Raw genomic sequence first — 23,039 nt, forward strand, 5'->3', positions numbered from 1 at the left:
GGCTTGGGAAGGGGAGACATAGAAGGGGCCTTTAGAAATCTGTCGCAGGGAAGAGGCATCAGCTCCACTTTTCTCATAAATGGGAAAGAAAGAGGCTGGGCGTGGGGGTTCACGTCTGTAGTCTCGGCACTTTGGGAGGACAAGGCGGGTGGGTACTTGAACCCAGGAGTTCAAGACCAGCCTGGGCAACACAGCGGTGCACACCTATAGTCTCAGCTATTTAGCAGGCTGAGGCAGGGGGCTCACTTGAGCCCGGGAGTTCAAGGCTGCAGTGAGCCACGACGATGCCACTGCACTTCATCCGGGTGACAGAGCAAAACCTCGTCTCAAAAAACAAACAAAACAACTAAGTAAGAAAGATTTCCACTTTGAATATTATTACAAAGACCTTTCTTTCCACTAGAGCTCATTTAAATGGTACAGAATTCTTGAGGAGTCAGGCATCCCTTAAAAAGGTTCGAGCACCACAGGCTAGGGCTTTAGGGCTTTGTTTAATAAAGACAGGCAATGAGAGCCTGCCTCTACCTTCCAGGGCCTCCTGAGCAGGTTCCCTCCAGGCAGGATTTGAAATCGGGTTTTTTTCTCCCCCTTCAGGCCTCTCAACTCCTGGGGGTGGGGTTAAGTGCTGACTTCATTTTCACGAGATCAGGTATTTTACAATCAGGGAATTTCTGGAGAACCAACACCAAAACCAAGGCTGACAGGAAATAAAGACTGGCTTCGCCAGCCAAGAGTTGCTGCTGGGAATGTGCTCAAAGCTTTGTTGTGGCCGGGCACTCTGGCTCACACCCTTAATGCCAGCACTTTGGGAGGTCAAGGTGGGTGGATCACTTGAGGTCAGGAGTTTGAGACCAGCCTGGCTAACATGATGAAACCCCCGTCTCTACTAAAAACACAAAAATTAGCCGGACATGGTGGCGGGCACCTGTAATCCCAGCTACATGGGTGGCTGAGGCAGGAGAACTGCTTGAACCCGGGAGGAGGAGGTTGCAGGGAGCTGAGATTGCGCCACTGCACTCCAGCCCGATCAACGGAGCGAGACTGTGTCTCAAAAAAATAGATTTGTTGTTTGTCCCATGCCAAGGGAGCGCTACTGTATGTTGAGGGGCTTCAGTGACTTACTGGAACTGAACTTTCATCCATTCACCACAATGCAGGAACAAGAACTCCCTTTACCAAGTGGGAATTGTAGTCTCTGAATCCTAATGACATTTTCAAAAGCAAGGCTTCATCTTGATTTACAATTACAAGAGGAAAAAAATAAAATAAAGATCAGCTTTAAGGGGAGGCACAGGGTAACGAAATCTTACTAATGTAATTCTCTCCTTTAGAATGTATTTAGTAAACACTTTCATTTCATAGACATCTTAAAGAAGATTCTTATAGAGTTCTGATTCTCTCTCTCTCTCTCTCTCTCTCTCTCTCTCTCAGGATGGCATCTACTCCTCAAAAACTAAGAAAGATTATTTCTTTTTCTACATTTCCAGCTCTAAATTCTTTCCTAAACTTCGCTAACATTTCCAATCACCTATTTAAAGAATCACCAGGCCGGGCGCAGTGGCTCATGCCTGTGATCCCAGCATTTTGGGAGGCTGAGGCAGCCGGATCACCTGAGGTCAGGAGTTCAAGACCAGCCTGGCTAACATGGTGAAACCCCGTCTTCACTAAAAATACAAAATTAGCTGGGCATGGTAGTGCATGCCTGTAATCCTGGCTACTCCAGAGGCTGAGGAAGGAGAATCACTTAAACCCAGGAGGTGGAGGTTGCAGTGAGCTGAGATCGTGCCACTGCACTCCAGCCTGGGGGACAGAGTGAGACTCTATCTCCAAAAAAAGAAAAAGAAAAAGGATCACCAGACTTATAGTCCTTAACCTTAAAATATCCACATCAAGCTCATTCTCTTTTCCTTAAAATAGGCCTTTCTTCCTACTTCCTTGTTTCCCAAATGCCTTCTAGGTAACTGGGCTCAAAACCTGGAAAGTGGCTTCTGCTCTTCTTTCTCCTTACTCCCTCTTTCCCTCAGCTCTTTGAGTGCATATTCTCTCACCATGAGCCCAAAACCTCAAGCACCGGTCCGAGCCTGCACTTGCTTCAGCCAGACCCCAGCAAGACCTCTCCTCTGCCGCCTCTGGCATCTCCCTACATCCATCCTGCCATCCATCCTGCTATCCAGCACAGCCTGATCTTCTGGAAACAAGGTCTGATGGGGTCAGCCTCCTGCTCACAAACCTTCTAGGGTTCCTCTGCAATCTCTACCAGAACAAACACAGACCTGCTAACCCTCAGGGTCTCCCACCGATGGCGCTCCACTCAACTCTTCCCGCCTTATTTCAGCTGGCTTCTCTGTAAGTTCCGTTTGTACCAAACATGTTTCAATAAGCCTCTGTTCATTTAGGTTTCCACCTCCATGCCTTTGCTCATGCAGTTTCTTCCACCTGCAATATTCTTTGTCACCCCCTGGATGGGACCTTTGAATCACTCACTCAACTTATTCACGTCTGGGATGAAATGCAGCCACAGGAGGCTGGAATGGCTGGTATCTAGTCACAGAGCCAGGCTAGACACAACTAGACCTCCCCAGTAAGGACTGGTTTTTTAGGTCACACTGGGTCCCTATGATTTGCTTTTAATTGGGATAAAATTGTCCTGTGTGAAATTTCCTTATTAGGCTAAAACCTCTAAGCCCACTAAATTTGAAAAAGAGAGAGAGAGGGAGAGAAGAGCCACCACTGCCCACATTTCCAGGGACTGGCAGGGATTCTCTGAAACTCACAAGCCTTACCAGGTCTGCATGCTCATGTTGAGCAGTAGGTGCTAAGTGACTGTAAATGGCTGTGGTGCCCACCCTGGGGTCTTCATGCAGGGCTTGAGAGTAGAGTCACCCTCTGCCCCATAGTGACAGGCCAGCTGGGCTCCACTGCCTCCATCTGTTTGGTCAGGATTAGCACAAAAACCTGTTAGAGACGTTGAAAGAGCCCCCAGATTGGCGGAGAGGTACTCCAGGACACTGTGGACCTTGCTTAACACCCACACCCAAGCCAAATCTCTGGCACCCAGAATAAAAACGATGTTTTTGAGAAGGGCAGTAAGTTAACAGTGTACAATCAGTTCTACTTATCCCTGATCAAAATTGACAGTGAGGTTATAAAGTGCGATTTACTACATTTGGGAAATTATTACCTCTGTATACCAAGGGGCTACTCAGAGGTTTACAGTTCTCCACCTGCTTTCCAGCAGGCCGACCCTGTGACTGCCTTCGCTGCCTTCCCCCAACCCAACCCCGCCCCAGGGCAGCAGCTGGGTCTCTCTTGTCCTGGCAGTTGTGTCTCAAGTGCTGACACAGAGTAGAGGCACAAGAAACAGATTGTGATCAACACCGAGCTTGAAGCGGCCAGATTTCCTGACCAAGAATGTCTGGAAACACCACACTACTCCCCCAAATAGTGTAGTTATTGCAAAACAAATACAGAGTTGTGTGGTCTGGTGGTCTTATACATCAAGCTCTTTCCTTGGGGAAAAAGATCCAGAGACCACAATCTCAGCTGATTTACACACTAGAGAACTGACCAAAATCAAACTTTGGTACGATGTTCTTTCAGTTACACCAAAACTGGATGGCACAGGCTTGAAGGGCTGCTTTTACTGAAACACAAGTATAATATAAATCCCTATGTATTACATTCACATAGTTCTGGAAATGGAAGGAGAATCCCTTCCCTTCACCTGGAAATTCAGGAAGACAGCTTTTTCTGGAACCATAAGAAGGCTTTAGCCCTAGATGTACTAGCAATATCTCATGCTTATAATACAATTAATTGATTAATAAACAGTACACAAGGGGCCACAAACTCCTTACTCATAAGCGGGCTTTTGGTTTGTGTTTCTGAAGTCAAATTTTACAAGTTCTAATACAGGGGTATCCAATCTTTTGGCTTCCCTGGGCCACATTGGAAGAATTGTCTTGGCCCACATGTAACATACATTAACACTAATGATAGTTGATTAGCTTTAAAAAAAAAATCTCATAATGTTTTAATGAAAGTTTATGAATCTTTTTTGGGCCACATTCAAAACCATCCTGGCCCGTATGCAGCCCACAGGCCGTGGATTGGACACTTGCTCTAACATTTTAAACTTGGAAACTTACATATTTCTTTTAAAAGCCTAACACAATAGAGACTGTCACAATAGACCAGCGTAAATGTCTCTAAGCAAATAATGTCTCAAAAATATGACAGTTTATTTCCACCTAATGACTGGTTTCCTTTGGGCCCACCCTTTAAAAAGAACTTCCGCAAAAATACCATTTGGCTAATTCTCTGCCTTGGGCAGTCCTACAATTATAAATTCTGCTAAACAAATAAACTTCCTTCCTATTTTTAAAGTATCCCAAAATTGGAAACTCTATGTCTCTGGCTGGCAAACTATTTTCTGGAGTCTAACAGCCTTAGCCGTGAAGAAATTCTTCGCTGCACTTTGAGAGATGAAAAAGACCAGGAACTGTCAAGGAGTCCCTCCCTATGCCTATTTCAGGGAAGGGGAACTAAAGGCACAGAGTCGTGACCTTGGGCAAGGTCACACAGGCTGCTGGTGGCAGAAGCCAATGTCATCCTCTCTCCGCCATTTTCCCCTTAACTGACCTAAGTGACTTGTGGCCTGAAAAAAGCAGTTTGCTCTTGTTCGGTACTAGGGACCAGGGTTTATGTTTCATTCATGCAGAATGTGCTAGAACAACAGAAAGAATCTAAATATTAGTGTCAACGAAAATAATCAATCTCTGTAAAACATTTAAAGAGATTTATTCTGAGCCAGATGTGAGGACCACGACCCATGACATAACCCCAGGAGGTCCTGAGAACATGTGCTCAAGGTGATCGGGGCTATAGCTTGGTTTATACATTTTAGGGAAACATAAGACATCAATCAATATATGTAAAGTGTACATTGGTTTGGTCTGGAAAGGTAGGACAACTTGAAGGTGGAGGGGAAGTTCCAAGTCAGGTGGATTCAAAGAGTTTCTGAGTGGCAGTTAGTTGAAAGTGTTACTACTTAAAGATGTGGAATCAATAGAAATAAGTGTGTAGGTTAAGACAAGGTCATAACCTGGGTAAACACCAAGGTTTTTATCATGCAGGTGAGGCCTCCAGGTAGCAAGCTCATCAGACCTAACAAAAAATGTGCCAGACTCTTAGTTAATTCTCTCCTGGTATAGGGAAAAGATCTGGAAAGCGAAGGGAATTCCTTAGAGAATGTAGATTTTCCCCACAAGAGACAACTTTCCAGGGTCATTTCAAAATATGCCAAAGAAATACATTTTGTGGTAAAATATTTCAGTTTCTTTCAGGGCCTGCTATCTGTCATGTGATGTTAGACTCGAGTTAGGCTGGAATTTGAGATCTGTTTTGGCAGTCTTAAGATCTGTTTTAATGTTTACACTGGTCAGTTGTGCCTGAGTTCCAGAGAGAGGAAGGTATAATGAAGCATGTCCCCTTTCCCATCACAACCTGAATGAGTTTTTCGGGTGACCTGAATGAGTTTTTCAGGTTTCTTTGGAATGCCCTTGACTGAGGAGGGGGTGGTCCATCGGTTAGTTGGGGTGCTTCAAATTTTGTTTTTGGTTTCTATTTGAATGAGTGCCAGGTGGTGCAAAGAGCTCTGTTTGGATCTTAGCTGTGGCTTTGGGAAAGACATCTCACCTGTAGTGGGCTTCCTGTTTCTTCATCCTTAAAAAGAGGGAATACAGCTAAACAACTACAAAAGTCTTTCTCCACCCCTAAATTCAATGATGATGATGGTTCACATGTACTAAGTGCTTAATCTAGGTACTAAGTGTGTTATGTGGATAAATCGTCAACAGCTTGGATGATAGCTATTTACTATCCCCCTTTTAATGGATGAACACATTCATGTCTAGAGAAAAAAAATAACTTACTTAAGGTCATACCTCCACTGGTAACGCGTGGAGAGATCTGACCTAGACCAATGATTCCATGGGCCCTTTCCTCCTTATCAGAGGTAGACAATCTAAGATAGCTGGCTTGACTTGCAGTCACAGAGACACAGATTCTGAATTGAATACAACTGTAGCAATCATTTAACACAATGTTCTCATTTTATAGATCAAGGACTGAGGCCCAGGCAAGCATAACTTGCCCTAGGCCAAAAAATGTATTGGAAACATGTAGCTACACCCTGCTGTTCCTAGACAAGCTCATCCTAAAGAGTGTTTGACAGTTTACATGCACTTACATCAGCTCATTAAGATGCCAAACAAGGCTACCTGATGGGCAGCTGGCACTGATCATCTTTCCCATGTCACCTAGCCAAGGCTAAATAGCAAACACAGAGCACACCGGGACCTGCACCCCACGACTGCTACTGCCTGCCTAGTGTGCTATCTATAGGCTGATAAAACATCCACAGTATGATGCTCTAGAGAGTCTATGCAGAATCGACTCCTGCAGAGAACTTTCCAGGTAAGCTGAATCACTAGGAAACATGGTACTGTGGTACTTTGAAAAGAATGTCAGAGAACAAGTGAAAACACTCTAAAATCCACAACTCAAGTCAACGATGAAATGCAATCTCGTGTGGTCACTCAAAACTGACCTCTTTCAGTCTATCATTCAATTGTCTGAACCTCCTCCCAATCTTCACCTTCAATCTTCTATGTGATTTTTCTCTTATTTCCTGTTTCCTTCTCTCCCTAACTGAGAACATCACAAAATTCAGGGATTTTAAAAAAAATGTTACACTTCTTGTATAGTTTCAATATGGTGTGTCTATTTTTAAAAGCAGATTAGTTGAATGTTTTATGTCTCTCACCTAAGAAAGGGGAAAATAGTTCAGTTTCTCAGTGGAACAAGATATTTTTCTAAGCTCTGCTGCCCTTGTTTCACATCCTGAACATGTGTTGTAATCCCTCTGTTACAGAGATAATGCAGGTACAACAGATAAAATATGAATTTAGAGCCAAACAAGTCAAGCTTTAATCTTAATAGCTAGGATAAGGTACCGAGCCTTTCTGAACTTCAGTTTCTTCATATTTCTTTTCCGCAAAAAAAAAAAAAGGGGGGAGGGGGGAAGGAGAAAATAATACTACTACTGCCACAATTATTTTGAGAATTAAATTAATTATGAGACTTGACTATTCCTAACACAATGGTTTGCACAAATAAAGTTCTCAAAAATATAATCATCTCTTCCCTTATGTTACTCATGCTAATATAACTGTCCTTTCTATTAAATGCCCTCTGCAGGTGATGTTTTTCTGAGCAAAGTCAATCTCTCATATTAGAGGGAAGAGATCCATTACACACACCTACCCCATCTTCTAGAGGATGCCTTCCCGGAAACAGAAGCACTCAGTGAATGGGTGGGTCACTATAGCCCAGTGCTAGGGAGCTAAACAGCCACATTAGACATTGGCAAGTTCCACTCTCTTCAAATACTCAGGCTGTGCTTCTTCTTGCACAGTTAACACAACTGGTTGGTCCTCCCAGGCTGCAGAGACACCCTTCACACATCAAAGGATCCCCACCCACCCCAACCCGACTACTCAGCCTTCTTCTCTTTGCTCATTTCCCTGCAGGTATCTTGACCTGAAATTTGCAAGAATACACTCATCAAGTGGTTAAATCAAGTATTATGGGTCAGGCACAGTGGCTCAGGCCTGTAATTACGGCACTTTGGGAGGCCGAGGCAGGCACATCACTTGAGGTCAGGAGTTCAAGACCAACCTGGCCAACATGACAAAACCCCATCTCTACTAAAAACACAAAAATTAGCCAGTCGTGGTGGCGTGTGCCTGTAGTCCCAGCTACTCAAGAGGCTGAGGCAGGAGAATCACTTGACCCCGGGAGGCAGAGGTTGCAGTGAGCCGAGATCGTACCACTGCACTCCAGCCTGGGCAACAGAGCAAGACTCTGTCTCAAAAATATAAATAAATAGTGTTCTGAAATACAATAGATTGTTTGATAGATGTGCATAGTTTTGATTTTAGTAAAACATTTTGAAGATGAAAGTGCAAACAAATCAGCAGAGCAATATTAACAACATACATCAAAAACAGGTGTCCAAGAACTTTTTAAGTTCTGCCACAAACTAGCTGTGTGATTTTGTTCAAATCAAGTTACTTCATCGCTCTGGGTGTCAGTTCCCCACGTAGCAAAGAACGAATGGAATTACATTCAAGATGACATTCTGGTTACACCATAATTACATTACTAAATGCTACTAGAATGACCACCACCCTAAGCCACAATTACCGACAGGTATTTGTGGGCCCTAGGCAGTGCTGGTATGAAAGAAAGGTCTGAATAATTTATTTAAAGTGATGTGCCTTCCCCAAGGTTAAAAATCAGCGGTCTCAAAAACAAGGCAAACAGTTGGAAAGCAACCCTGACTCCATTCTGAAACACGCTAGAAAACTACCGCCAGTATTTCCTAACTATTCCTTTTCATAATCTACCACATCAATGACCTACAATTACCCTCGACTTCACTCAGACCTCATCTTCTAGTCTCCTCCGAAATCCCAGCAGAGTGATTATTTGTGCACATACCACATTAAAATTAAATTATCTCCACAGGTCTCCCTCTCCCCATTAAACTGCAAGCTACTCAAAGGCTGGGCCCATGTCCTACTCATCTCAGTATCTACCCTGCCTGATACCACACATGCCATTAATTTAAACTGCCCATTCAACCATGTTTTAAACGGTTTACATCTGAAGATAGTCTTCACAATTTCCTAAGCAGATTTTGACGTTATCGGATTTTAAAATAGGATCTATTTTTAAAAAGATAAATACAAAACAAGTATATTAAGTTCATTTTAGAGACGAGAAAACAGGCTCAGCAAAGTTAACTTAGCCAGGTTTCCACCAATGTAAAAGAACAGAGCCTGTGAATCTAATCCCATTATAACATGACAGATACAAAAATAATTTACAGGAAAATAACCCAAGTGCATGAAAACTAAGGAAATTTTTCTGTCAAATGTTTCATATAAATTTAACAAAAGAGCATAGAGTACTTTTCATCACTCTTCCAATAACAAAATCAGAAATCACAGAAATTTTAAAATGGAAAAATCAGATACTTAAGATTAGATTCATAAATATCATAAATACAGGCTGGGCACAGTGGCTCACGCCTGTAACCCCTGCACTTTGGGAGGCTGAGGCAGGCGGATCACAAGGACAGGAGCTTGAGACCATCCTGGCCAGCACAGTGAAACCCCGCTCTACTAAAAATACAAAAAAATTAGCCAGGCATGGTGGCGGGTGCCTGTAGTCTCAGCTACTCAGGAGGCTGAGGCAGGAGAATTGCTGGAACCTGGCAGGCAGAGGTTGCAGTGAGCCGAGATCACGCCACTGCACTCCAGCGTGGGCAACAGAGCGAGACTCCGTCTTAAGAAAATATATATATCATAAATACAACCAAATAAAGGTTTTCTTATAGGTTGTACAGATGTTCTTGAATATTACTGTGCATTATAAAATAAAATTCAAAAGCACTAACATTTCCTTTTTTTTTTTTTTGAGACAGGGTCTCGCTCTGTCACCCAGGCTAAAGTGCAGAGGCACAATCTTGGCTCACTACAACCTCTGCCTCCCAAACTCTAGCAATTCTCATGCCTCATCCTCCCAAGTAGCTGGGATTACAAGTGCACACCACCACACCGAGCTAATTTTTGTATTTTTCTAGAGACAGGGTTTTGCATATTGGCCAGACTGGTCTCAAACTCCTGGCCTCAAGTGATCACCCGCCTCAGCCTCCCAAAGTGCTGGGATCACAGGCGTGAGCCAACACGCCTAGCCTAACATTGGTTCTACTCCTTAAAAGTTAATCAAAAGAAAGGGAGTAGGACAACATCAGCTGTCACTAGACAAACATAAATTAAAACATCCATGAGGTACCACTATACACCTATTAGAACAACCAAATTCCAGAATACAACATCAAATGCCTATAAGGAGCAAAAGAAATTTTCATTCATTGTTGATGGCAATACAAAATGGTACAGGCACTTTGAAAAGCAGTTGAGTGCTTCTCACAAAAACAAACGTACTCTTACATTACAATCTAGCAATCATACTTCTCGATATCTACTCAAAGGAGCTGAAAACTCAGATCCACACAAAAAACTACACAGAGATGTTCATAGTAGCTTTACTCGTAATTGCTAAAACTTGGAAGCAACCAAGATGTCCTACTGTGGGTGAATGGATAAACTGTGGTACATCCAGGCAATGAATATTATTCAGCACTAAAAAATGAACTATCAAGCCATTTTTTAAAAAAAAGCACACAGAAAACTTAAATGCATACACTCAGTGAAAGAAGCCAATCTGAAAAGGTTACACACATACTGTGTATGATTCCAACTACATGACATTCTCTATAGGCAGAACTATATATACATTCTCTACAGATAGTACGAAGATTAGTGGGTTGCCAAAGGCTCATGGGAAGGGAGGGATGAATCGATCACAGAGGACGGGTAGGGCAATGAAACTACTCTATGATATTATAATGCTGGATACACGTCATTATACATTTATCCAAACCTGTAGAATGTACATCACCAATAGTGAACCCTAATGTAAACAATGGACTTTGTGTGATAATCATATGTCAATATAGATTCATCAGTTGTAACAAATGCACCATTCTGGTGATGAATATTAATAACAGGGAATGCTGTGCATGCGTGGGGACAGGGGCTACGTGGGAAATCTCTGTAACTTCCACTCAATTTTGCTGTAAACCTACAACTGCTTTAAAAAACAACTGCTCTAAAAAAGTATATTTAAAAAAAAAAAAGGGAAGAAGCAGAAGTTGGGCACAGTGTGGTCACTGCACACCAAGCACCATACAGAAGAAAATACGCAACTATAAGAGTTTGGGGAGGACTGGGCACAGTGGCTCACGCCTATAATCCCAGCACTTTGGGAAGCCGAGGCAGGTGGATCACAAGGTCAGGAGATCGAGACCATCCTGGCCAACATGGTGAAACCCCGTTTCTACTAAAAATACAAAAATTAGCTCGGCGCGGTGGCGCCTGCCTGTAATCCCAGCTACTCGGGAGGCTGAGGCAGAAGAATCACTTGAGCCTGGGAGGCAGAGGGAGGCAGAGGGAGCCAAGATCGCGCCACTGCACTCCAGCCTGGCCACAGAGTGAGACTCCGTCTGGGCAAAAAAAAAAAAAAAAAAATAAGAGTTTGGGGAAAGATCAGCTTTGGTACCCAATAGGTCTTCATTGCTCCAGAATAAAATACCAAAAGGGTCTGTATGCCATGCTCATCCTGGTCCCCGTTCACCTCTGCTACTCCCCCCAGCAGTCTCGCTCCAGCCCCACCAACCTCCTGTGACTGCAGCTCCACCAAGGGGGCTCAAAGCCTTAGCACATGCTACTCCAACTGCCCAGCACACCCTGCCTTCCCGTTATTCTCTGCCCTGCTTAGTACATTCGTCCAATGAATGAATGATTAATCAGAGGTGCTTCAGGAAAGGAATAAAGGATGAGGAGAGTTTTGATAGAAACAGAAGAACCGGGGACAAACATATATAGGCTAAGATCAGTTTAAAGAATTTTCTAAGGAAACAAATTATACTTTAATCAGCTTTTTTTCTCACTGGGCATTGCTCTGGGCTGTGTTCTATTTGTGGATTAGGTGGGATTTCTAGCCCTGCTTTCCTCCATTCTCTTTCAGTAAAACCAACCTACGCCCAAGTTCCTGGCACACTCTAAGCAACTAGAGTTCCCAAAGCACAAAGCACAGCTGCCACCACTACCAGATAAAAAGCGCTCCACAGGAACTCTGCTGAAATCCTGGTCAGGGTTATACCAGCTTTGCTTAGCCAAGGCAGCAAATTTTTCAGATTCAAGGAATGGTTTGACTATGACAAGAAGGAGTTTTCCCCTCCCTTATTAAACTCAAGCATCCGCTAATAAAATGTAATATGAGTCTACAGAAGAAAAAAAATTTTTTAAACAATGCATCACATTAACCTAGGACACACATCAAGGATAAACCAACATTGGACTGACTTCAAGCAACACAAGAAAATTGTTGCCTAAATATTTGCTATAGTCAGATTCACACCTTACATAGGAAGGCTGCTGTGCTGTGTGCTGGTAAACAGAAGGACAACTCCTGCGGCCTACAGGCACCCAAGGTGGGCTGGTCCAGTCTGCAGGAAACCTCAAAGGTAAATAAATAAGACCAGAGTCAGGACAGAACTTTGCATGAAAGCTTTGCTTAGAAGGAAGAGATGATGGAAGGGCAAATTGTACTTACACTCAACATATAAACAGCAATTAGTTACTCGGTTATTTGCACCAAACACAGACAAACAAGATAGCAAAGCCACTGGGTCACATCATTTCAAAATATAAAGGACAATGACTATCCACTGGTATTCCTTTCTTATTACTGAGGTCCAAGCTACCAATATCACCTCCTGACGGAACCAAAACCACCTCCTAAGTGGTCCTTCTGCTTCCATTCAAAATATACATCAGCTGACATCACTCCTCCCTTCCACACCTTTAATGGCTTCTGACTACACTTAAAAGCAAATCCAAACCCCATTCTAAGCCTATGGAGTCATAAACAGCCTGGCCCACTTTACCCTTCCCACCCAGAGGCCAGTGCTATGCACCCAGCTGGAGGTATTCCAGCCACACCTCCCTTCTCCCTGCGGCCTGCTTGGAGCATGTTTACTGCCCTCTCACCAGTCGTATGGAATGCCACCCCTGCAGCACCCCACCCCGGAGCCACTCTTACTTCTCTTCCTGGCACTGACCACCATCCCAAATAATCTTGTTCATCTATCTGCTTACTGCTTTGCTATCTCTCCCATCTAGAATACCATAAAAACAGGGACCTGGTCTGCCTGTCTGTTGCTAAATCCCCAGCTCCTCAAATAGTACCTAATATAGATAGGTTATCCGTAAATATCTGCATTGAACACATTTGTTAAATGACCTGTTGAATGAATGGTGGCTATAAACCAACGTTTTAAGTAATGCCCAAATACGGAAAACCTGGTTTTACATAAAATATTAATTAGCAATCAGTTACTTGCTTTACAAAAGGATTCTGTGGGCTGGACACAATGGCTCACGCCTGTAATCCCAACATTTTGGGAGGCCAAGGTGGGCAGATCACTTGAGGTCAGGAGTTCAAGACCAGCCTGGCCAACATGGTGAAACCCCGTCTCTACTAAAAATACAAAAATTAGCTAGGCATGGTGGCATATGCCTGTAGTCCCAGCTACTAGAGAGGCTGAGGTGGGAGGAGCACTTGAACCCAGGAGGCAGAGGTTGCAGTGAGCCGAGATCGTGCCACTGCACACCAGCCTGGGTAACAGAGAGAGACTCAGTGTCCAAAAAAAAAAAGATTCCTTTTTTAATGCATCTTTAAATATTTAATTTATAAATCTTCAGGGTGCACACTTTTTAAAGGATAATCTATTGTGGAGAGTGAATTAACTCCTCCAGGACATAAACACTGCTTATATACAAAAAGTACTAATAAACACTTGTTGAATGAGCACTGGAAAATACACAGTTAAATGCCTTATTAATACATTAAATACACAGTTAAATACTTTACTCATAAACTAAATACTTAATACACACCATAAACTATAAGAAACTGAACTTGGATTTGAAACACAGCAAACTTGGCTATATTTAGTTCTCATTTTCCATTTTTTTCTCATAAACTGACATATGTATATTTAAAATCTACTAACTTGAAATACCAGCAATAATCTTAGCTACAAACTTTATAAGCAGGTGCAAATCCAAATAAATTCTAAAAGTTACTTGGCAGTTCTGCTGCAGTTAGTTTTGACTAACAGATACATGGAGGCATAGAAACAGTAGATATACTCAAAACTGCCGGGTTGTTGGGGACATCTGTGAGTTTACTATGAAAATCACAACGCTTGAAAAGTTCAGTTTTATGTATAAACTGTGTAAAAAGTCAAGTGTCCCCAGAGAAAGACTAATCAAGAAATCACACTGCTATAAAGCCCAGCCACATTCTTGACACAATGCACACCTGCCCTAAAGTTCCAGATCACGTCCAATTTTTTTTAAAAGTACATCTCATGTTTTTCTTTCTTCTTTAAGAGATAATCTCTTTAAAACAAAACTCTTCCATTTTGGCTTTATTCCTACGTCACGCAATTGCCCACTCTACACATTCAATATTCACCCAATAATAATGCATTGCACAAGAAAAACACATCCAGGCTCAGGTATCCGTGCGCATCAACTGACGCCCAGCCCTTCTCCTTCGCTACCAGCTGTTCAGCTGCAGTTGCAAAGGTCAAAATGAAAAAGGAAAAGGAAAGTCAGCTGCGTAACTGGATGTGCAGGTGTTTGTGTGAGGCCTGTGCTCATGTGCAGCTGTGTGTTTCTGAAGGGGCATTCTGAAGTCAAATATAACAACTTCAGGATTACTCACATTGTGTGCATTATCTACACCTTTTGTCTTTGTCTTTAGGATATTACCTAGTTTGTAATGTAAAGTATGTTAATGACTTGCCTCTTCATCGTAAACCACGTTGGTTCCATAGAACATCATTTTTAGTCTGTAACTCCAAGAAATGAACTTCCAAAGAGTAATTTCATGTTCTAAAATCTTTCACAGGGTAACATGTTATCTATAAAAATCATTCAATTTCAGGATATAATTTGTAATGGCTGCACCACCTAGAGGAAATGAAATATAAAATAATCACATTTTAAAAATTTATGCTAAGAGGTATACATGAATTTGCTCCAAAAACATTGAATAGTTTTTCACTGTTGTCCTGTAATCGAAATAGTAATTTTTAGGCCGGGTGCGGTGGCTCACACCTGTAATCCCAGCACTTTGGGAGGCCGAGGCGGGTGCATTACTTGAGCCCAAGAGTTCAAGACCTGCCTAGCCAATATGGCAAACCCCCATCTCTACTGAAAATACAAAAATTAGCTGGGCGTGGTGGCACACACCTGTAATCCCAGCTACTGGGGAGGCTGAGACACAAGAATGGCTTGAACCTGGGAGGTGGAGGGTGCAGTGAGCTGAGATCGCACCACTGCACTCCAGCCTAGGTGACAGAGCGAGACTCTGTCTCAAAAATAATAATTTTGAAATAACAAGATTCAGAATCCAAATTAAGCTACCAGCCTACATTTCCTCTATATAAATTTTTCTAATGATTTGACACTCGGAGAAGGCTAACAATCGTCCTAAAAGTCTGTGATGGTTTTTGAAATAAGGCTTTGTTGGGGGCGTTTTCACTGTCTCCTCTGTACCAAAGTAAACAAAAATCCATCTCACTCCCACAATGAATAGCATCTTACTAAATATGTTCTGGAAAAGTAAAACTTAAACAGTACTAGCAGTAAGTTTTTAAAAATTTACATTTACTTCTTATTGGTTTTGCAATAAAATGAGTTGTTGTTTTTTTTTTTTCCTCCCTTTGGCCTTACAGTACAAAAGCATAACAATATAAAAGTAGACTCAAATCTTCCTAGGATGAGGAAGTAAAATATAATCAGACAACACACTGAATTACTTTTCAAACTTCAAAAATGTTTTTAAATTTACCGATACTTATAAAAGCTAATTAGCTATCAGTTCAAACCAAAATGTGTAGGTATTACCAATTTTTCTTCGGTACGAAACCGCTTTTTAATGACTCAAAACGTTTTTGAAAGTCATCTCATTTTACCACCAGCTATGTTTCAGGAAGTGACTCTAATGGAATGTTATTTACCTAGTAAGAAAATCTATCTAAAAACTTTTGCCCATCTAAAAACTAGTGTTATCTAGTTTCTGTGTCTCCAATTTTGTCACTTAAATCACAGGCAAAGCCATACCTGCTCACAAACAGGTACTCATAAAAATGTAATTAAATAATACCGTAAAAGCATTGCATAACTGGAGATATAACCACCACCTAATTATTAACTGGTAAAGGCTCCCAGAATGGCTAACGAGTTTCTGAGCTTATTACTCAACCAGCCATACACAGGAAGCAAGCCCTGCGAAGGAGCCGGCCAAGGGACTGAGTTCATGGGGTGACAGCAAGATGTCCCAGCAATCAGCGAGCCTTTCAAGGCAGCGAGGGTCGCATCCTTTAAAACACATTCAGACACCTGGCACTGCAGGAGTGGATAAAAAGAATGCTATTGATGCTACTACCGTGTTGTCGAGCTGGTGGGAACTCTGGAAATCTACACTAATGCCTTCCTGTTAGCAACAGTGCAACTGGCCTGAATTTGTACCACTCAGTTATCTCGAAAGCGCTGATGTTCTGAAAATAAAACTTTGTGGGAATGGAAAGATAAAAACTTCTATTTAAAACTCAGACCTCAGAACATGCCCTTTGAAACCAGAGGGTTAAAAACGAAAGACAGACACCCCTTGCGGGCACCAGCTTCAGCCTTTGGGCATCCTCGGCGCCCAGTACAGGCGGCCCAGCGCAAGCCGACATCTACGAGGGAGACACACGAGGGCGACACCCGCGAAGGAGACACGCGGGGTCCACATCCGCGAGATTCCGTGCCTGGGAGCACCAAGCCGCACCTACGCGGCGCGGGGAGCAACAGGGGCCGGAGGAGCCACCCGCTGGGTTCGGGCTTCCAAAGGGGTCTTCGAGTCCAGCCTCAGTCTCCCCAACTGTGAAATGGGCGCCGTTACCTCGCTAGTCCTCCCCACAGGGATCTGGGAGACTAATGAATGAGAAACGCGCGGCTAACGACCCGGTGGCGCCCGCCGCTCACCCCTAGCCGCGCCTAGCCCCCCAGCTGCCCAGCCCAGCCCGGCCCGAAGGTTACAAATGTTCCAGCCCCGCGCCTGCCGCTCCGCTCCGGTAACTGGCGCCCGCCCGACGCCGCCTACCTTGGCCACCCAGCTGAACAATGGTGACATCGCGGGCCGGGCGGCGGCTCTTCGCCCGCCGGCTCCCGCTCAGTCCCGCCGCCGGCCCGTGGGCCCGCGGGCGGCCGGAGGCGGGCTTCGGGAGCAGCGGGGCCGGGGCATCGCTCTCCCCGGCGGCGGCGGCGGCGGCGGCGGCGGGCTCCACCCAGCTCGTCACTGCCCCGAGAGGTCGCGCCCGCCGGGCGGCCAGGCAGAGAAAGGGAAGTGGGAGGGGAGAGCGCGGGGAGGGGGTGGGCGGGGGGAGGAGGGTACAGGAGGGGAGGGCGCGCGGCCGACCCCGCCCACCCCCGCGCTCCGCTGCCGGCGGGAAGTTGGGACATGCTGGGGTCGCCCCCCTCAGAGATGTCCAGGGCTGCGCAGGAAACCCTGGAGGCTGGGGACGCGCCTTTCCAGGCGTCTGGGGTCCGTTTCGCACAACTTTCAGAAATCTAAGAATTCCTCCCTCTCCGAAGTTCGACAAAAGCCCCAGAGTTGGAGCTAACACAAAGCCCGCCCAACTTTCCAGGGGTGAGCCCCACCCCCAGGGCGTTTCTTCCTAAGCGCTTTAGATTGCTGGTAACAAAAGGGCCAGTGTTCCCCAGCCCCTAATACCTTTATATAATCAAAGGTGGTTTTCTCGGAGTCAGAAAACTCGGCAATTGAGACCAAAAATGGGGCAGAGGAAAAGAACCATTTAGCTCCTGCCTGCCAGGAGGCTTTTGCAACTTGAGAAATGTTGATTTCACCATAGTTTTCTTCTCTCCCAAGGCAAGATGGTGAGACAAGGTGGTCAGTTTATGGCTACAAAGGTAAAGCTGAGTTTCAATCCCAGCCACTGCTGAGATCCCCGTTGAAAAAAAAAAAAAAAAGTCCAAAGGTCTAATCGCTGATGTGTAATGTATGTGTCAGGTGGAACCACTCACTGAGTTCCTCAGGCCAAATGGCCAACCCAGCCCAAGAATTCTGCTTCTCTTTTCCTTTTACTAATTGTGCATTACTGAGTTTAGTGAGGGTATTAGTTACCTATTGCTGTATAAAAAATTACCCCAAAACTGAGAAGCTTAAAACCACAAACAACTTCTGTGGGTCAGAAATCCAGGAGCATCTTAGCTGGATGGCTCTGGCTGAAAGTCTCCCCAGAATTTCAGCCAAGCTGTTAACTGAGGCTGCAGTGATCTCAAGACTGGCCTGGAACTGAAGGATCCACTTCCACACTCATTCACATAGGTGTTGCCAGTATTTAGTTCCTTGCAGGCAGCTGGACTCAGGGCCCCCGTTTCTTGCTGTTTTTTTCCGTAGTGCTAATCAGAAAATGGCAGTTTGTATCCCCCAGCACAAGTGATCCGAGAGAACGCACAAATCCAAAAAGAGGGTTTTTTTAATAAATTAAGGTATGACATCCCAACACTTTTGCTCCATTACTGTTTGTGAAAACCAAAGACATAAGTCTAGTCCACAGTTAAGGGGAGGAGATAATATAAGGGCATGCATATCAAAAGGAGAGGATCATGGGGGATGATAGGGTTTTCTCTTTTTTCCACGCTTGTGGTTTTATCTCATGCATAGGAATAGATAAAACCAAAAAGGCATGGAGAGGCTGGGCATAGTGGCTCACATCTGTAATCCCAGCACTTTGGGAGGCCGAGGCAGGTGGATCACTTGAGGTCAGGAGTTCGAGACCAGCCTGGCCAACATGGCAAAACCTCGTCTCTACTAAAAATACCAAAAATTAACCGGGTGTGATGGCACACGCCTGTAATCCCAGCTACTCGGGAGGCTGAGATAGAAGAATCACTTGAACCTGTGAGGCCTAGGTTGCAGTGAGCTGAGATCATACCACTGCACTCCAGCCTGGGGGACAGAGTAAGACTCTGTCTCAAAAAAAGAAAAAAAAAAAAAAGCCATGGAGAAAGTCAAGAGAAATATCAGGCCATGCACAGTGGCTCATGCCTGTAATCCCAGCACTTTGGGATGCCAAGGTGGGAGGATCATTTTAGCTCAGGAGTTCAAGACCAGCCTGGGCAACATGGTGAGACCCCATGTCTACAAAAAGGAAAAATAAAAATAAATTAGCTGGACATAGTGACACATGCCTGTAGTCCTAGCTACTCGAGAGGCTGAGGTGGGAAGATCATTTCAGCCCTGGAGTTCAAGGCTGTAGTGAGTTGAGATTCAGCCACTACACTCCAGCCTGGGTGACAGAGCAAGACCCTGTCTCAAAAAAAAGTAACATCATTCCAACAGAGGCTACCCTTGCAAAGGGCCTTAGAAGCATCCTAGGGAAGTGCTATTCTCTCATTCTTTTCAGCAGTGATATTCCCTGCTTAATGAAGGTGGAAAAAGGAGTGCATTTGCAGCCATTTAGCCACATCTTTCCGTTACCACATCACTTTCCCAAACACTTAGAAGAGATGGAGGCTGACAGTTCCATTACAGCGAGAATGCTTCTGGACTCTACGACCTTACTATTCAACGTGTGGTCCACAGACCAGTAGCCTCAGCAGCAACTCGCTGTTTGTTAGAAATACAGAATCTCAGGCCCTGCCCTAATCTAGACCTACTGCATCAAAACCTTCATTTTACCAAAATTCCAGGTGACTGGTATACTCATTAAAGTTTGAGAAGCACTAGTAGATGAGATTCATTAACATTGCTCTTAAAACATTAATGATTAAAAGGTACTGACCAATAGGCCCTGGAGAAAGCAGCCAAAATTGTCCTGTGTTCTTGGACTGGTATGAACCAGTTCCACTAGAGAGCGACCTAGAGTTATCAGGCAACAACATAGTTTTGATGTGAGCGGATGGTCAGCTGAGGACCAGACTAGACAAGCCGAACCCAGGATAAATGTCATCATACTCCGTCACTCCAACTCCTACACGAAACTCTCCAAAAATGCCCAGAATTTAGAAGCAACTCTGGGGAAAGGATGGGGAGAACCCAGAATTGACTAAGGAAATCTGAAGTACCTATGACAAAGATAAATTTTCTGCCACAAAAAAATAGGGATGCCAAAAAAATAAATGGAAATTGCATTAGGTTTAGGGGAATAAAAACTGCATTTCTTGCAAAAAACAGGCCAAATCCTGAATGTAACAGTTACAGCGGGAACGTATGCAGGCAGGTGAAATAAGGACATGAAGACTTCATTGTTTAAACCTGGATCCAATTCACTGTATATACCCATCCAGGGTAGAGGCTCCTGCAGTCTGGGTTAGAATTTGTCTAAGGTTTGTGTTATCTTTTAGATACACAGAGGTCTTTCTCTGATCCAAGTTTTCCTTCCTAATCCAAGAGTAGGCAGAATCACTCATCTCATGGGAAAGTAGGAGCCTTTGAACTGGGTAGATTTGATAGTAATGTGTGGTGCTCTAACACCAAATATTTTAAGAAATATACATGACAGCTCTTATTTTAATTCACTACCAGCATGTAGCTTGCCAGTCACACTGCACAAAGATATTCCCTGTTATAATCTGGAATTCCATCAAAGGGAAACTTAACAAAAAATCTAATCCTATACTCAAATACACAATTTTCTATAAAATACCACTCTCCCATCCATCTGAAAAATATATCCTTCCCTCAAGGAACTGCGTATGCTACCATGAAAGGATTGTATGTATACCGGCCATCAGTATTCTTTTTTTTTTTAAGACGGAATTTCACTTTTCTTGCCCAGGCTGGAGTGCAATGGCACCATCTAGGCTAACAGCAACCTCCGCCTCCTGGGTTCAAGTGATTCTCCAGCCTCAGCCTCCTGAGTAGCTGAGATTACAGGCATGCACCACCACACCTGGCTAATTTTGTATCTTTAGTAGAGACAGGGCTTCTACATGTTGGTCAGGCTGGTCTCAAACTCCCGACCTCAGGTGATCTGCCCACCTCCGCCTCCCAAAGTGCTGAAATGGCAGGCATAAGCCACCACGCCCAGCCAGGCATCAGTAATTTTTAACATCTCCAAAGTGGTTCTCTCATGCAGTCAGAATTGAGAACCTCTGCAGACAGAATAGTCATTGCTCAAAGACACTGATAGTTTACAGCCCTGATTGTCTATCAGAGTCACCTGTAACTGTAATGGGATGGTGGCGGAGCGAGAGGGAAAGTAGAGGGCAGATGATTTGACTGTTTTGGAGCAAAGGTCAAATTCTCAGAGACCTCAAAGGGCAGGCAGGTCATGTGTGAAGAAGGCAAGGTGTCAGAGGATAAAGAAGGAAGGAACTATGGCATCTTGGAGAATGCATTCTCAATTACTAAAACACTCCAGCTGGCCGAGTCAAATGTGTCAGCCCACTGAACTCAGCCCAAGAGGTCATTATTGGTGTTGACCCATAATGTTGACTCTTTTACTTGAAGCTTAGAAATATATTCTAACAAGTGATTCTGATTATCAGCCAGGATTGGGAACCACTCTTACAGTTTTAGATCCTTTTATTTTATTTTATTTTATTTTATTTTATTTTATTTTTGAGACGGAGTCTCGCATTTTTGCCCAGGCTGGAGTGCAGTGGCATCATCTCGCTCTATTCACTGCAAGCTCCACTTCCCGGGTTCACGCCACTCTCCTGCCTCAGCCTCCCGAGTAGCTGGGACTACGGGCGCCCTCCACCACACCCAGCTTTTTTTTTTTTTTTTTTTTTTTTTTGTATTTTTAGTAGAGATGGGGCTTCACCATGTTAGCCAGGATGGTCTCAATCTCCCAACCTTGTGATCTGCCCAACTCGGCCTCCCAAAGTGCTGGGATTACAAGGGTGAGCCATGGCGCCCAGCCCCTTTACTTTAAAATATATATATATAGTTGCTTTGTGGAAAGCAATAGGCTATCCAAATAGGACTGCAGAGATGTAAACATGATAGTACCTGATATGGTTTTGCTGTGACACCACCCAAATCTCATCTTGAACTGTAGCTCCCATAATTCCCACAAGTTGTGGGAGGGACATGGTGGGAGATAACGGAATCATGGGGGTGATTTCCCTCATCCTGTTCTCATGGTAGTGAGTGAGTCTCATGAGATCTGATGGTTTTATAAGGGGAAACCCCTTTTATTTGGCTCTCAATTCTTCTCTCTGTTGCCGTGTAAGATGTGACTTGCTCCTTCTTGCCTTCCGCCATGATTTTGAGGCCTCCCTAGCCATGTGGAACTGTGAGTCAAACAACTTTCCTTTTTAATTACCCAGTTTCGGGTATGTCTTTATTAGCAGCATAAGAATGGACTAATACAGTATCCCTACAGAAATCCCAAATTGTTGTCTTTCTAAGTAACTTTAAAAGGATGCTTTAATGTATCACCATCTCAGCACTCCTGAGATATTAATGGAGGACTTGAAAGACAGGGGGGCCAGTCTGGGAACTGAAACAGTTGCTTCCCTACTAAGCCTGACCATATGCCCTCCAAAACGAACCCTGACACTCCTGCCCCAGCTCTTCTGCCAATTTCTTCTATTTAGGAGGAGCAAGAAGCAAGGGCAGCAAAACCTCCTGTGAGTTTAGGAGGTGATTCCAGGCACGCTGCCCTCCAGTGTGGGGACCAGTAAGGTAGGGACACATGCAAAAGAATGACCTCACTCTGCCAGCTTGATCCTCCCCTCCCTCAGACCTGTTTAAAAGTAGAGCCAGGTTTCAAGTGAATCAGAACCACTTGGCAATGGATCAGGAATGTATTCACTTCACAAATATGAATATTCATTACTACCTATGGTGGAAAGCCACAGAATTCCTTGCAGGAAATAGAAAAACTGAGTCAGACCAGAATCCTGCCCTCAAGGGGCATAGAGGGTAGCAGGGAAGCTCAGGCAGGGAAAAGAGTGATAAAACCCTGAAGTTATTTTCCCTCAAAGCCCAGGTGAAGCTTTGATGAGTTCCCAGAGAAAGGAAAATAACTTCAGGCTGCAAAGGAAAACCCAGCTTCCTGGCTGGTTTCAGGCCTTTTACAGATGGTGGAGAGGAAGAAGGATCCGCATGGAGAAAGGCTTAGAGGATTAGTGTTCTCTGGAAATCAGGCCTTACACAGGAGAAGATAGGAGAGAAATCAGAGCTTCATAGTGGAGAGGGAACGTTAGTGTTAGTTTGATGATACGCAGTCATCTCTTACAAACAGAAAA

The 23,039-nt window shown here is 44.1% G+C and overlaps 1 protein-coding gene across 4 annotated transcripts in view; it reads right to left on the reverse strand.

Moving 5' to 3' along the window:
• TBC1D1 (TBC1 domain family member 1) overlaps positions 1–23,039 on the reverse strand; it is a 238,601-nt gene that overhangs the window by 141,748 nt on the left and 73,814 nt on the right. The window contains exons 1-2 of one of the 4 annotated variants that reach the window (XM_038008635.2): positions 16,918–17,136; positions 14,572–14,738 (exon numbers count right to left, since the gene is read on the reverse strand). The exons of 2 other annotated variants lie outside the window; for them this stretch is intronic. In XM_038008635.2, coding sequence (XP_037864563.1) covers positions 14,572–14,610 — 39 coding nt within the window. In that variant the 5' untranslated portion in view covers positions 14,611–14,738; positions 16,918–17,136. Of the gene's footprint in view, positions 1–14,571; positions 14,739–16,917; positions 17,137–23,039 lie in introns of those variants that run through there. One more of the 4 variants, XM_038008636.2, reaches the window with a different exon arrangement.

The sequence above is a fragment of the Chlorocebus sabaeus genome, chromosome 27 (assembly GCF_047675955.1).
Source record: "Chlorocebus sabaeus isolate Y175 chromosome 27, mChlSab1.0.hap1, whole genome shotgun sequence".
Taxonomy (NCBI): domain Eukaryota; kingdom Metazoa; phylum Chordata; class Mammalia; order Primates; family Cercopithecidae; genus Chlorocebus; species Chlorocebus sabaeus.